The 15,655-nt window shown below is 38.3% G+C and overlaps 1 protein-coding gene across 2 annotated transcripts in view; it reads right to left on the minus strand.

Annotated features, from left to right (window-relative positions):
• CCDC191 (coiled-coil domain containing 191) overlaps positions 1 to 15,655 on the minus strand; it is a 64,671-nt gene that overhangs the window by 24,712 nt on the left and 24,304 nt on the right. For both annotated transcript variants that reach the window (XM_033128383.1, XM_033128373.1), the window contains exons 7-8: positions 11,372 to 11,562; positions 1,954 to 2,200 (exon numbers count right to left, since the gene is read on the minus strand). In XM_033128383.1, coding sequence (XP_032984274.1) covers positions 1,954 to 2,200; positions 11,372 to 11,562 — 438 coding nt within the window. The remainder of the gene's footprint in view (positions 1 to 1,953; positions 2,201 to 11,371; positions 11,563 to 15,655) is intronic.

A 15,655-nucleotide genomic window follows, 5' to 3' on the forward strand; every position in this document is an offset into this window, starting at 1 on the left:
GGTATATAAATTGCTTGGGGGAAGGACCAAAATGTTACATAAGTCCCACCCAGTAAGCATCCTCACCACGCCCCTTTGCCGAAAGACGAAGTTTCAATTAAAACCAGTCTACTTGCTATCTATGATACCAGAGGGGTAGTAGATTGGGGGAGGGCGTTATCACTTTGTGAGGGTGTAAATGTCTAACTATTACATTGTTTTGTACACTGAAACTAAACAAACAAACAAACAAAAACCCCACCCGCCTACTTGCTATCAGTAATCAGAGTAAAAAGCAAGGCTGGGGACCCCGTCTTGACCAATTTAATATCCCAATCTGAGTTAAGTACCTAACAGCATTATGTGGAGGGACAGAGGGGGCAGGGATGGATGTGACGGGTAGAGGACCTTCTCTGAAAGGCTTTTCAAACATGACAAGTACAATTATGAAAGAAAAAAACTAATAGGATTGACTTTATAAAAACTTAACTGTGTATAGTACCAAAACCATCCATAAACCAAAAAGACAAATGACAATATGAAAAAAATTTGCAAGATATATAATAATAAAAGTATCAATAGTCATAAAAATATAAAGAGCGTCTAGAAATATGAAAAGGATATACAATCAAGTGGAAATATGGACAAAAGGCATGAAGAGACAATTTACTACATATCTTTCTACATCCATTTTCATATACTACATATATATGTAAGTGGCCAATATAAAAAAATGTTTAACTTCACTAGAATTTAAAAAATGGAAATGTTAGAGCAATAATAAGATGAAAATATTTTACCTGTTAACGTTGCAAAAATGAAAAATGTTATTAGGCAGGAAAACAGGCACTTCTTTGGTATAACCTTTCTGGAAGGGCAATTTGGTAATAGTCTTTAAAATGTGTATTCTCTTTTCAGGTATTTATCCAAAGTAAAGCATTATGTGTGTGTACAAAGATTTAGCTACAAGGATGTTCACTGAAGCTTCGTTTGTAATAGTGGCACACTGGCAACAAATATCCAGCAATGGCAGAGATAAACAGATTCTAGCTTGTAGTTCATGATAGAAGATGACGCACCCATTACAATATGATGGCACAAAATGGTAGACCTTAACCCGGGGGTGTTCATCAGGTCCATCTGTGGACCTTTAAAAAAATACAGGTGTCCCACACCCAATAATTCTGAGTTAGTGACCTGACTCTGCAGTACACTCTCCGCTGAGAACTACTGTTGCAGAAATAGATTTACTGACACTGTATTGTGAAAATACAAAAGAAATTTTTTAGAAAGCCAGAATAATTCCATTATTACTGAGAAGAAAACTACACGGCCGTCCTTTCGCTATATTATGGCAGAGTAATGCCTTCAGTGACTTGACTGATGAAAATTTGAAAGCTAAATATTAAAGAGAAAAATGTACATATGCCTGAATAGAGGAAAGCCTAGATGGCTATACTTCAACATGTGGTTATCTCCAGATGATAGATTTGTAGGCTATTTTCCATTTTTTCTCTGTCATTTTCTCCTACCAAATTGCTACAATTAATGTGTGTGATTTTTTTCTTACTAGAAAAATAAAAGAGACATTCGCCTTTTATAAGTCACAAGCTTACTTAGAAAGGAAATGTCTGATGATCAAGTAAGAGGAGTTTGAGAGTTGTAAACCATGCTGCATGCATCTGTTCCTAAAGGACTCTTTCTCTTAGTTCTTTTAAATTCCATCTTTCTATTAATGTCCCTACTAAGTTCAGCTACACCAAAGTCTGTATGTGATTATAAAAAGAAGATTCAGTTCAAGAAAATAAACACTGCCCGAAAGTTAATCTTTGTGCATTGTAGCAGGTCTCATCTTTTAGACAGCCTCGGCAAGGCTATCTGACAACGGCTAACATGCCCCAAGCTATCCACGGGCAGAGTTCAAATGCAAGTGATTAATAAGTAGAAAGACCAAGCAAAGGAAGCACAATGTACCTCTCCATTTTGTACAGGTGGATCCACCTTGGCTGTCTCCTGGAGTAGATTGATGCCTGATGACCCATTTGCACCGAGTTTCCCTAGTGATGCTGCCTTCAGCAACTCATTCATTTTCTTCCTTGTTTCCTCCTTTGTGACAGCCAGCTCTCTCTTTAGGATCTCTGCACAATGCCAGTGATGCCATTCTGTAAAGTGGTACCGGAGAACTTGTTTCCTGTTATACTCAGTGGCCAGTTGTTGTTTTCTAAGCAACAAAGCACATCCATTAAAAAAAAGAATCCATTCAGTAAACTCTCTGACATTGCTCTTAGTAATATTTTTTGGATATGTCTCCTTGGGCAAGGAAAACAAAAGAAAAAAACACATGGGACTGTAGCAAACTAAAAAGCAAACCATCAACAAAACAAAAAGACATACTATTGAATGAGAGAAGATATTTACCAATGATACGTCTGTTAAGGGGTTAATATCCAAAATATAAAAGGAATTCATACAGCTTAACACCAAACAGACAAACAATCCAATTAAAAAATGGGCAGAGGACCTGAAGAGACATTTCTCCAAAGAGGACATACAGATGGCCAACAGACATGAAAAGATGCTCAATGTCACTAATCATCAGAGAAATGCAAATTAAAACCACAGTGAGATATCGCCTCACACCTGTCAGAATGCCTATCATCAATAAATCAACAAACAACAAGTGTTCAAGTGTTGGCAAGGATGAAAAGGGAAGAAAGCGGAGAAAAGGGAACCCTCGTGCACTGTTGGTGGGATTGCAAATTGGTGCAGCCACTATGGAAAACAGTATGAAGGTTCCTCAGTAAGTTAAAAGTAGACCTACCTTATGACCCAACAATCCCACTTTTAGGTATTTATCTGAAGAAATCCAAAACACTAATTTGAAAAGATACATGCACCTCTATGTTCATTGCAGCATTATTTACAATAGTCAAAATATGGAAGCAACCTAAGTGTCCATCAATAGATGACTAGATAAAGAAGTGACACATATATAAGTTTACTCAGCCATAAAAATGAAATCTTACCATTTGTGACAACAGGGATGGACCTGGAGGGTATTATTCTAAGTGAAATAAGCAAGACAGAGAAGGACAAATACCATGATTTCACTTATATGTGGACTCTAAAAAACGAAACAAACAAACAAACAAAACAGATTCATAGATATAGAGAACAAACTGATGGTGGCCAGATGAGAGGGGCGTTGGGAGGCTGGGTAAAAAAGGAGAAGGGATTAAGAAATACAAATTGGTAGCTACAAAATAGTCATGGGATGTAAAGTACAGCATAGGGAACATAAGCAATAACATGGTAATAACTATTTATGGTCTTAGGTGGGTACTAGACTTATTGGGGGGATCACTTTGTAAGTTACATAAATGTCTAACCACTATGCTGGACACCTGAAACTAACATATTGAATGTCAACTGTGACTGAAAAATTAAAAAAAAAAGGAAGCCATTTACAGCTCAGAAATATGAATGAAACACAAGTGCAAAGGATTCCCAGAAATACTCCGCTTAGCTCCAGCTTATCCTTGTATTTAAACTAAATGGAATCACTTTGTAAAATTCCCCAGTGCAAAGGGTCTGTTCATAGAAGGCATTGGTACCTCAAGACATTACTTCAGAAAAAAGAGTGACTGTTCTGTTCTATCGCGTCACAAAGACATATTACATTTTTAAATTACAATAAAATAGTTTCTGAGAGCTTTTGGAGGGGAAGGAGCAAAAACAATGGGTGTATAAATAACAACTTTTTAAAAGGTGAATGCATGAGGGAGATATTCAGCTATGCTTGGAAATCTAAGGAAGACAGAAGTTTGGGAGAAAGGGAAAGGAACAAAACTTAAGTAAATTGTCAATAATTAATTAAGTATAAGATTTATAGACGTCAACATGAAACTCTGAGGGTAGACCTTGTGAAAGAAGGACTTGGTCAGGGAAAGGATCTGTAAAAAGGACTTATTTACCGAATGCTTAAACTAAATGAATGAAAGATGTCCTTGTGATGAGACTGGCTAAACACTCGACCTGTGTGAAAGGCACATACAGGCACTCGCTCTGATGGAACACATTCATAGTCTAGTCGGGGACCAGGTTCACTCTCTTCCTAAGGAAGAGCTCCTTTCTTTTGTTTGTTTTTTTTTTTTCCTTAGACGTTTATCATTTATGTCCCTCACACTGTGGACCCCCCATCCCCCATCCACTATCTCTCTGACATCGCACGGAGCCATCCCATTTCCACTATCTCCACTCCCAATGCTGTACTCTGCCTCTTGTAAATGTATACATACCTATATATACATATATAATATTATAGTTGGCGTTCATTATTGCTCCTTTTGACTCCTGGAAACTTCATGAACATTACAGGACATGACTGAATGGAGTTGGGAAGTGCCAGCTACGAGTACATTCCCTTTCCGAAGGGAATCTCCATTTGGAGACACTTTGGTGGCAGCCAGTTGAGAATCCAAGCATATAGTTCTTTGAGATCTATCTGGAAGTGGATGACTACTGTCCCTGAAGAAGCGAGGTGCAGAGCTTGGAACTTATGCCACATCAGGGATCAGTTTCAAGGTTTAAAACCTAATATTGTTTGGATACCTACTAGATTTTATCTTGTAAAGGTGACTCGAATAAGTTCTCCATAACACTATTTGCATATCCATTTCTGTTAAATATACATATCGCTTAACTCTCCTCATGAACTTTTTGGGGTCATATAAAAAGAGCCCATAAAGTTCTTAAGTCAATGACTCAGGAGAACATTTTTACAGTTCTTAAATACTTAAATGACTTTTAACTTTTTCATTGCCACCTACAGTAAGAAAAAAAGTTACACTGTGAGTCAGTATACAAGTCTATCTGTGTATATGTGCATGTATGAAACAAAAGTATATACAACTGAAACAAAAGTTTCATCAAATGTTTATCCTTATTACCGGAGATAGACATTTCTGTTCTAATTTATTCAATTTCTTTAAAAAACATAGTTCATTTTGAGCCTGATTTCAGGATGCACTAGAGGGTTAAAAACCTTAGTATGAAAAAGCCTACTCTAGAGTCACAGAATTTAACCTATGTCAGAGGAGTTGGATGAAACAACCAATTAATGAGAACAAAGTCGATTGAAATAATGAATTTCAGGATAAACTACTAACAGGAACTCTGCCAACAGCATTTTTCATTATATCTAATTGCTTCTTTCTGATGAATTAAAAATAGATACTCAATAAATACTTGGCGATTGACTGATGGTTTTGTAATGAAAATACAACATAGGTCATAATAAACATTTATATATTATTTTACTTTGATGGAAATGAATTAAGTATCTAAGATGAGATTCAATAACTTTGAAATAAAAATTTTAGAAGAAATAAAAATAATAAATCAGATAGCAACACAGATAAGAACAGAGCTCCAAAAATATCAATGTATACACAGTGAAACAAACAAAAAACCTATAGCACTTGATCAAGTAAAAATCATAAATTTCCCCAGGAGAGAAGATGTACGTTGCTCTGATTAATGTGAAATGCGATTTACATCAATCTGCTCAGGAAGGAGGGGTGTGAGATTTACCTAATGTGTTAATTTCACGTTTTCACAGCATAAACAGCTAAAACAACATTGAGGTTTTGACTATCAGGGAAGAGAGTATTTGGATACTATGAAAAGGCAAAGAGAAAAATATTTCTGTAAGTAGAACAAAAAGACTAAATAGTAAGAAAATGGGTAAAACAGTGCATGTTCACTATCGTGCTGAGAGCCTACTCTATAATGGTTATGTAGGCGATTTGAAGATACATTTGATATCTGTGTTTGTGGGTTGAGGTGGAAGCGTACGAACACAGAAGCTAGCGACCCAGAGACAAAGCTGGTTCTACTCCTGTGCACTTGCAGTTCTCTTCAGCAGAGACAATATTCCAGATGAGCCAATTTCTATATTTTTTAAAACATGACACTAAAAACATAAATATTTCTGAAAGTGAAAAACCACTTAAAGTCCTTAAAAGCTCAAACAGATGTGACTTACTTGAGTATGCTAACCTAAAGAGATTGTCTCAGACACAGTTCCCCGATAATCATAAAAAAAGGAGAGTTCCCGTACAGAAAACATCCTGTCCCAGTATGCTTTTAAATTGAAATCAAGGAATTTCTGGCAGGAATATATAAATTGATCATCGCAATTATATAACTGCATGCAGAGAAAGGCTGTCTCTAGAGACTTAAGAATATAAAAGATTTAAATAGGAATTTAAATATGAACCGTGCTGCTTAGAATCAACATCTCAGAATAATTAGTGATTGCTGCATATTATAAAACTGAGAAGTCAGAACACTAACTAGATATGGGATATTGGGTGAGGGACTGAAAGTTTCTAAGCCTTAGATTTCCCCTCAAAAATGGTATCGCCCAAAAACGAAAGCCCTATACTGACCGTCATATAGGCATTTTTGTAAAAAAGACCAAATTAAATAAAAAGAGAATCTGAAAATATAGAACAAATTCTCATGTGAAGTAATAACACTATCTTAGGATAATTCCAGATAATCTAAAGAGTGTCTTGCATTTTTTAAAAAGAAAAGAGAAATGACAAATAAATAACCACGTACTGGTCTGATTGCGTGTTGAGATCTGACGCAGAACATAAAAACAGCAATGATGCAAACAGCTGCATTTGGGATGACCAGGTTCAGCAGGAATTGTAATGAAAAAGCGAATGCATTCAATAATGCACAAGGTAGCCCCCAGGGAGAAAGTGGAAGGTTACACAATTAATTCTGTTTTAGAGTTTCAAAGTGAGCCGGACAATACAAGCTTGGTCCTCCTGCCTCTCTGACAGACTTATCAGGAGCTTTACCAGCTTCAGATACCATGTAGTTTCGGGCCTCGCATCTAGATACCCAGGTGAGCACAAAGGGAAGGGTAATCGAACATGATTAATAGATGTGCTCCATACATGACTGCCCAAAAGAATGCTGGAATCAGGAATGCTGACTGTCTATTTTCAATTCAATCTCCTACCTCTAGGCGAGGCTGGTGGGCCACCCCAGTCTGTTCCCACACAAGCTGCCTATGTGCTGGTTTACCACCAGTTCTTCCCCAAAGAGAAAAATGCCCTCTTCTATTTAGCCACATTCTCCTGCTCTCAGAAGATGGGGTCCATGAATTCCTGTTTTTAAAAAGCTCTTTGAGGGGCTATAATGTACAATGGCTAGTCTATGTCACTCCTACGTATAATATTTATCTTATGGTGCCTTCTGTTGCAATTAGTATTTGGATATAATTTTTAGCTTCTCAACTTAGACTGAAAACTCCTAGAACGTGTGACACTTTTTTTAGTCCCCTTCCCAGTACTTCGGAGAGAGTCTAGGCACATAGGAAGCATCAGCAAAGGTGGCTGGCTGAATGAATATATTTCATCAAAATGAATGAATGAATGAATGCCATGGTTTGAGGGATGTCAAAGGGCCAGTTTTTCCACTGGCCTGCCACAGTACCCTCAAATGCCCATCACTTACATTGTGGACACTGTTTCCAGACTGTACAGACTGTTTCCATGCCTGTTACAGTACATTTCCTGGGAGGGATAAAACATACAATGAGGATTACAGGGACCAAGTGTGAGGGGCCTGAGGGACAAATGGAAGACATAAAAGCATATTCCAGGAAAGGCCCTAGTACAAGAGAGGGCAGGCCTGTGGTGTTGTGAAGGCCTGCTGTGGAGGTGTTAATACACAGAAGGACAGAAATGCTTCCTGGGAAAGAACGGAGAAATCAGGGAATCGGGGCTCAGGACGGGCTGGTGGAAAAGGCTGAAACAAATCCTCCTTCTTCCAATGTTGTCTAGGACTGGTTGTAAGTTTAGGGAGAAAAGGAGAGAGAACCTGGAAGATCTGGGGCCAACTTTCAAAAGTGAATATGCTAATTAAAAATTACAAAATAGATATTAAAAAATAAAATTAAAAAATTAGAAATTAAAAAATACAGTTCAAATTCCAACACCACCATATCAAGGGGTCTAACTTAGAGTGTATACCAGAATCCTGATGTATTACCTAAGTGAGTGAATCCTTAGTTAGGCTTTGGAAATATCTGTTAATGTTGAAATTGTATTATAACACTGTATTGAAACTTTTATGACACCATTACCATAACTAGTTTTAAAAGAAAAGAGATACACAGAAATAGAGTGACCGGAGCTCACTTCATAAGGTATATAAATGTCTAATCACTATGCTGTACACCTGACACTAATATAATATTGTATGTCAACTGCAATTGAAAAATTTTTTTACATTGTTTTATTTAAAAAAAAAATAGTGACCAGAATTCCTATTAGAAAAAGCAAGATGCATTTTTAGAAGAAATGATGAACTTTAGAAGAAATGGATGAGCACTTGGAGTGTCAGTGAGACTGAGCACAGGCTCAGTAGCTAAATCATGAATAAGAAGAGAGGGATTTGTTGTTGCTCCAGAGAGAAAGTGAGAACAACGAAAAGGAAAGAAGGGAAGGAAAGAAGCCCAAAAAGCTGGGCCCTGGATTGGGGACAGGCCAGTGGCAAACGTGTTTTCCGGGTGGCAAAAACAAAAGTGCATGCAAGAGCTGAAGGATGAGGACACAGCTAACATCTGAGTAACGGACATAAATGATCTCCATGTCCAGGTGGATGAGCCACAGAACCATCTGTGTTTTGTCAATCTGGCAAAAGTTTAGTATCTAATCCATTGTAGTAAATGCTCTCTATCTCTTGAGCTCACTATTTAGAAAAAAAAAGAAAAAGCTTGAAAATGCTATCAAGTTAAATTGCAGGAGAGGAAGCAACTGAGCTCTTCGTTCATTCAGTGACTCACTATTTAACAAATACATATTCAGTGTCCATTGAGCTATTGGGAGAAACCCTGATGAGCACAGTAAAGAGGGTCCCAGGTCTCCTGACACCCTCCATCCCACTGACATTTCTTGGTTTCTACATGCACCAAGAAACCAAGTCATCCAACTTATTATCCTAAACCAATCTCCAGAGGAGGGGTGTCCAAACTGCGGCCCGCGGGCCAACTGCAGTCCGCAATCCATTGTTAATTGGCCCGCAACAAATTCCAAATATATATTTAGTTTACTTAAATAAACCAGGTGAGGCAATAGGTACTTTACCAAGTGAGTGGCCCGGCTGTTTGTGTATTTTACTGCATATGGCCCTTGGTGAAAACCGTTGGAAAAAGTTTTGACACCCCTGCTCTAGAGCAAAGAACAACATGCTGGGGGATTTGTAGGAAAGCAGCACAAAGTACGGTTTGTGTCTAATAGATCCTTTCTTCTCATGTTTCTAGCAAGACTTGTCATTTGTTAATTACATCTGCGCCCATCTCAAGTCAATTACAATATAAGTGAAAAACCTGGTTGTCTTAGGGAACCATGGCTCGGATGCTATTTAACACAGCTGTGTGGCATAGGAAAAAGCAGCTGATTCAGAATCAAAGTGACCAGTCTCTAGTACTTGACTAGTTACTCTTAATTTTATGACCTTGAGAGAATTGTTTACCTCCTCTGGGCTTTACTTTTATCATGTTTAAAATGAGGGGCTGGAATAGGCGATCGTTGAGGTGACTTCCTGCTCTAGAGTTTTGTAATAAAAAATTATTATAAGTTAAATATTTTCTATCTCTGACAGTTTAAAAAATGTAATATCCATTCTGAACATTTAAAAATAGATACTTGAAAATAATTCACAGATATGAAACAAAAAGTTCTGAGATCTTTAAAAAAAATTGGCACATTATACCATTATGAAATCCCCATTTAGTGTTTTTATATTTAAACAGTTTAATTGGAATGGAATCTCAAGTTCTTTAAATTTTTCTTTCTACAAGTTTCTTCTAGCATGTAAATTTCACAGGCCACTTTTCACTTTAATATCTCAGTATCTACTTCCTTTATGCCCTCACCCATATTACTTTCCCTTCACAACACCTCCAGTTTCCTTTCTTTATCCAACAAATCCTGACAGCCATTCTTTTTTCAGTTAGATTATTATTCCAATCCCTTATATAAATCACTAGGTCCTGAGAATTTAGAAGTGACTTACGGAAGAGTTTTCTATGTTGATCTTTTTTTATACTGATGATTTCCCCCAGCATACTGTAGGAAGTAAAATTGACTAGGGCACCCCCCTGCTTAAAAATCTTCAAGAATTTACATTTGTTTACAAAAGAATACCTAAATTCAAGGCCTTTTGCAAGTCCAACTTGACAACCACAAGCTTGAGGATCCCCATCCAGTCTGGATGGCTACACTCCGTGCCATTATCTCGTCTCCCCATTTCCACCTAGGAACATCCTGCTTATCGTGCAGAGCCCAGCTCTCAGCCCATCTTTCTGATAAAGCCTTTCCTGGCACTGTGAAGGAGCCTCCTCAGTCAAAGCCACACTTCCTTCTGCTAAGGTCTCAGCAGCAAAAAGGGATGCATTACTCAGTTTATAATGTTACTCAATATTTGTGCTGTTTCTAAATCTTGTTTTCCCCACAAAATTGTGAGTTCTTTGAAGACAAGGGGCATCGGTCTCCTATGTATCCTCCCCAGAACCTAATGCCATCACAGGGAGCCATTCTCTTCCACATAACAATGCTTTCACGTACCATTCATTTAATTTTTCACCCTCAGTGAATAACAGAGTTGCTGGTAGAGAAGTGAGCACACGTAAGACCATGAACTGCCCTCTCCCAAATAAACAAATGGTTTCTTCTACATCTATGATTTTGGATCAAGAATGCAAAGTTAAACTTGGAAATGAAAAGAACAAAATATGGTTAATTTTAAGATGATGGAGCAAAGCAAGTTTTATTTGAAGACAAATTCTGTCATTCACGAGAATAAGAGGAAGTTGATATAAAGGTGTCAGAACCTCTCTAGGTTTTGACCTACAGAGGTGGGGAATGAAAGACGTGGGAACAGGAGGAATCATTCTCGGCAGGTCTGCCCTCCCAGATGGATGTTCCCTGTGTCCCTAATTAATATTCTATGTGCAGACAGTGATTTCTACCAATGTGAATTACTGGTATATAAACTAAACTCTGTCTTCTGAATTGAAAGATGATCCAAGTGCAATGCTACTACATCAGAAGACAAGGGGAAAAGCATAATACTGGCTTCCTTTAAAAAAGGAAAGCATGCATAAAATAATTTTTTTGCTTATAATTTTCAGCTAAATTTTTCTAGTTTGGGATGTAACATAGGAAAACAGTGATTGCCACATTTTACAAGCAGACGAGAGGACTCTAGTGAACAGCATTTTTAGAGTTCATTTCAGGATTCTTCAGGAGGAAAGGTGTCCTAGATAAGCATACTGGGAGGATTTTCATAGCACAAAAAATAGTACCTGTTTTCTTCCCTAAGGTCGTTTTCCATGGCTTGCGTCTCCCGTTCCAGCTTCTGAGATCTTGTGTAGTCTCTCCAGGCCTTTAGGACTCTCAGTTGTAACTTCCAGTCGGACAGGATCCCAGCTTTCCCCAGCTTAATCCTGTGATCAAGCATCAGCTTGTGCCAGGCAGAGAAATAGCGTTTTTGACACTACAATGGAAACATTTGGAAAATCACCACTGATCAGCGCTAGTGTTTCAAATACCTAATAGAGTCCTCTTCTCGATTTCCTCCTCACACTTTTTCTTACAAATCTAGGAACTATTGTCTTGATGGGAGGGGAACAGACAAAGCACAGCTGCTAATAATGATAGAAATATTCGAGTCATGCAACTGAGGTACTCTCAGCCTCACGACTTAACACTAAAATACTTGATTCTCATTGTAAGGCACCCGTGCGATGAGGGGCTGGACGAACAGTCCTACCTAAGATCTCAGTTACAGGGCTTGTTTGTGAGGCTTGAAAGATCTGCTTCCAGCAGGATCTTCCCTGTCGTGCTGTCTTGGAGCTTAAAATACAAACCCTTTCATTCATTCCTTCTACCAGCACCATGATGTCCTGCACAGACATGGGAGATCCCACAAGGATGGTCTGGGTCCCCTGGTCCCTGGGAACAAGACAGCCAACCACAAGAGCTTCCACTGGGCTACCAGTGAGCATGTCAGGGCCGTGGTGAGCAGGCCTACAGACAAGATGCTCGCTGCCTGCAGTCTTTCGTTATATGCATCTGACAACCAATCAGACAAGGTCTACTGACCCTAAGGGCGTCCTAGAGAAGTACTTATGGCCCTAGTATAAGAAAGTCTCTGACATCTAGTCCTTGCCTATATCTTTTATCTTCACAGCAAACTTTATGTTCCTACTACATCAAATTCCTTTCAGTTATTGGCCTTACACCAACGATACTGATTCATACTTTTCTATCTATAGTCATACTAATGTCTCCATCCCTTTCTGCTTTCTTCTCTCTCTCTCTCTCTCTCTCTCTCTCTCTCTCTCTCTCTCTCTCTCTCTCTCTGGCTGCCTGACTACTTCAGGAGTCGCCTCTCTTAGGAAGCCTTCCTATTACCAACTATTCTCTCCAAATATAAGTGCCCTTCCACTGTGTTCCCAGAGCAACCTGTTTTTTTCCAGTCAAGACACTAATCACATTGTATTATAATCAACTGTTTACTGGTTTCCACTAGACTGTGAGCCTCTGGAAGGAAGGGCCTGGGTCCCGCCAATGGGAACAGCAAATCTGGGAGTGGTATCAAGTGTGGGGCGCAGTAAAATAAAAAGTAACCTCATAGGAAGTGACTTTGTTGGGGGGACGGGGATGCTAATGACCAGCTTTAAGAACTTGGCAGCCTCACCAGGGTCAGCTCGACTTACTGCTCCTTTCTCTATAAAAATACTTATCTATCACTATTTCGATATTTAGTAAGCACCCACCACTAAGTTTGAATTTGGGGGACTCTGAACAAAGTTGTTTAAGACATGATCTCTACTTCTGAGAGGTTTATTGGGAGAGAAAATATATACATTAAAAGACCAATAACATAGGGGAGCATATGCTAGCATTCTTAGAAATAGCCTATTTGGCCAGAAATATTTTCTATATAGGAAACCAGCTACATTTTCATTTAGACAAACTACAAAAGCTTGTTTATTTCCCATCAGGAGAAAACATGCAAAACTTTTTAAAGCCCTTGTTCCCTTTCTATTATGTTAAACAAGGGCACATTTTCTAGACTTTTACCTTAGATCCCATGGAAGAAGGGAGAATGAGAGGCATGCCGGAAGGGAGATTTGCTGAATATAGGATATGCCTTCAGTCATAACAAAGAAAAGACACACAGCTGCCAGGTTGAGGAGGTATGCTTTTTGCATTATTATTTTTTTATCTAGCCCATAAAATACAGCATGAAAAAAAAAAAGTGTTAACTTGTGCCATAGTCAAAAGAAAAGATCCTGTGTCTCTTTACCAGATTCCTCTTGAAGGACTTGATTTTAACTCACGGAATAATTCTAAAGATGAAATAGCATAGGCATAATCCACCTTGACAATAATAACATTATTAAGAGTGTCCTTTCTGTATTTCTATATTCCATTTCTCTGTACAGTTGGAACACCTTATGTGTACTTTTTTTTCACTTCGTAGAGCATCACTACAAAATAGAAACTGCAGATATTATGATGATTTACCTTACCAAGCTACACTTCAAGTAGAGAAAGGTTAATGACTCAATTTACAAAATGAAGTGTTAGTGGTACACTTCAGGCTAAAACTGAAACATTCTGGCAGCCTGATGACCCTAATCTCTTAGGGAAAAAGTTTCTCCTGAAAACCAAGGGCAAATTTTTTTACTTCTTTTCTACTGAAAGACAAAGAAATCAATATATCACTTACTATGAGTAGCACTGCTAGAACACATCTGAATTTAAGAAGGGAAAATTTGAGTTTATAAATGCTGTAGTTGATATATTTGTTTAAAAATACTTAAGTTTAGACTCTGAGTGCAAAAGGATTAGTTTTAAAGGTCTATAATTCAGTTTCACTACTCAGAAGTTAATAGTAACAAAGTCACAGACTCATATGGCAATTGCGTTCTTGAACTCAACTTACTATTGGTTTCTTCCTTGTCCACTTAAAAAGCAATCCCATTAAAATTTAAATAAAAAAATAAAAGTATGACTCAAGAATAGCTGCTCAGTTATTCTTGATTTGCAGCAAACATTATTTAGGCAAACAGGAGTATAATAAATATGCTTGAAAGAAAATATTTGGAAAAGGAAAATACTGTCTATCTCCTCTGGGAGAAGATGCTAGCACTCTACTTTCATTTCGAAGGAACCAGAGGGGGCGTACTTCCAGCGTCGTGATGGACTTACTCCATTAGCTGCTTTAGTTCTACACTCTGGAACCACAAGACTGCTTTATCCCTTTGCTCTTTGAAACAGAACAATTATTTAAAACTGCAACTGGATTGGAAGAGGAATACATGCTACTTAAACCAGAAGAACTTAATGTTCTAACTAGGTAGACGACCAGTCTGACCTCTGTCCACTTCTTCCCTGGTTCACTTATTTCTACACCATATTTTTATTTGATAGATTTTCAGATGCACAGTCATGCGTTTTTTTAAATTAACTTCCACATCTCTTTACACAATTGTCGTGATAAATAAGGCTTGATACAGGTCAATAACATACTGAAAAAAACACGGTGGGAAGGAGCGTTGCTAAGTACATATCTATAATAATTTTTAAAATAAAATACTACACAGTGAAATTCAGAAATTTTCTAAGTGAAATGCTTTTCTCCTCTCAAAATCTTCTCCAAGACATCACTTGGTTGTAAAGGGTTCCACTCAAGAGAAAAAATGACAGTTTGCCCTGCTAAATTTATTACCTGCACTGGCATTGCCCTGTTTTGTTGGCAGGAAAATCTCTTCTCTGAAGTATAATCACACTGCTGTCATTGGGAATGATTGACGTTAGGTGGAACGGCAATTTGCTACCCAATCTTCATTGTTAATTCTAACCCCATCACTAGCGATGCTCGTCCTGATTAATGAAGTGGGTAACTCATCAGAATTCCTCAGCTATTTTCCTTTTGTCAGAAAGCTCAGTGATAATGGCATCAAAATTATCTGTCATGGCAAAATAAACAATGAATTGTAAAGAAGACAAAAATGTCAACAAGTTCACAATTTATTTCTGTTGGATGGAAGTAACTGTGGTGCAAATAGTGGTCCAAGGGAGTCAGCCCCACTTGAATGGCAGGAAAAAAGCTATACTCCCCACAGGGCGCCAACCGACTCCTTGATGTTCACAGGCCGAAAGGAGCAGGTGCCCTATTGCTACATAAAGAAGGAAGGCCAGCCCGGTAATACAGGCGGTTGGAGCTCCGTGCTCCTAATGCTGAAGGCTGCCGGTTCGATTCCCACATGGTCCAGTGCCAGATGGCTCAGTTGGTTGGAGCGCAGGCTCTCAACCACAAGGTTGCCGGTTCGACTCCTGCAAGGGATGGTGGGCTGTGCCCCCTGCAACTAGCAATGGCAACTGGACTTGGAGATGAACTGCGCCCTCCACAACTAAGATTGAAAGAACAACAACTTGACTTGGAAAAAAGTCCTGGAAGTACACACTGTTCCCTGATAAAGTCCGGTTCCCCTTCCCCAATAAAATCTTAAAAAAAAAAAGAAGCAATCCCCAACTTCTTTTTTTTCCTTTTGGGCACTGCTGTTGCTGGACAG

Source organism: Rhinolophus ferrumequinum, chromosome 2, assembly GCF_004115265.2.
Source record: "Rhinolophus ferrumequinum isolate MPI-CBG mRhiFer1 chromosome 2, mRhiFer1_v1.p, whole genome shotgun sequence".
Taxonomy (NCBI): Eukaryota; Metazoa; Chordata; class Mammalia; order Chiroptera; family Rhinolophidae; genus Rhinolophus; species Rhinolophus ferrumequinum.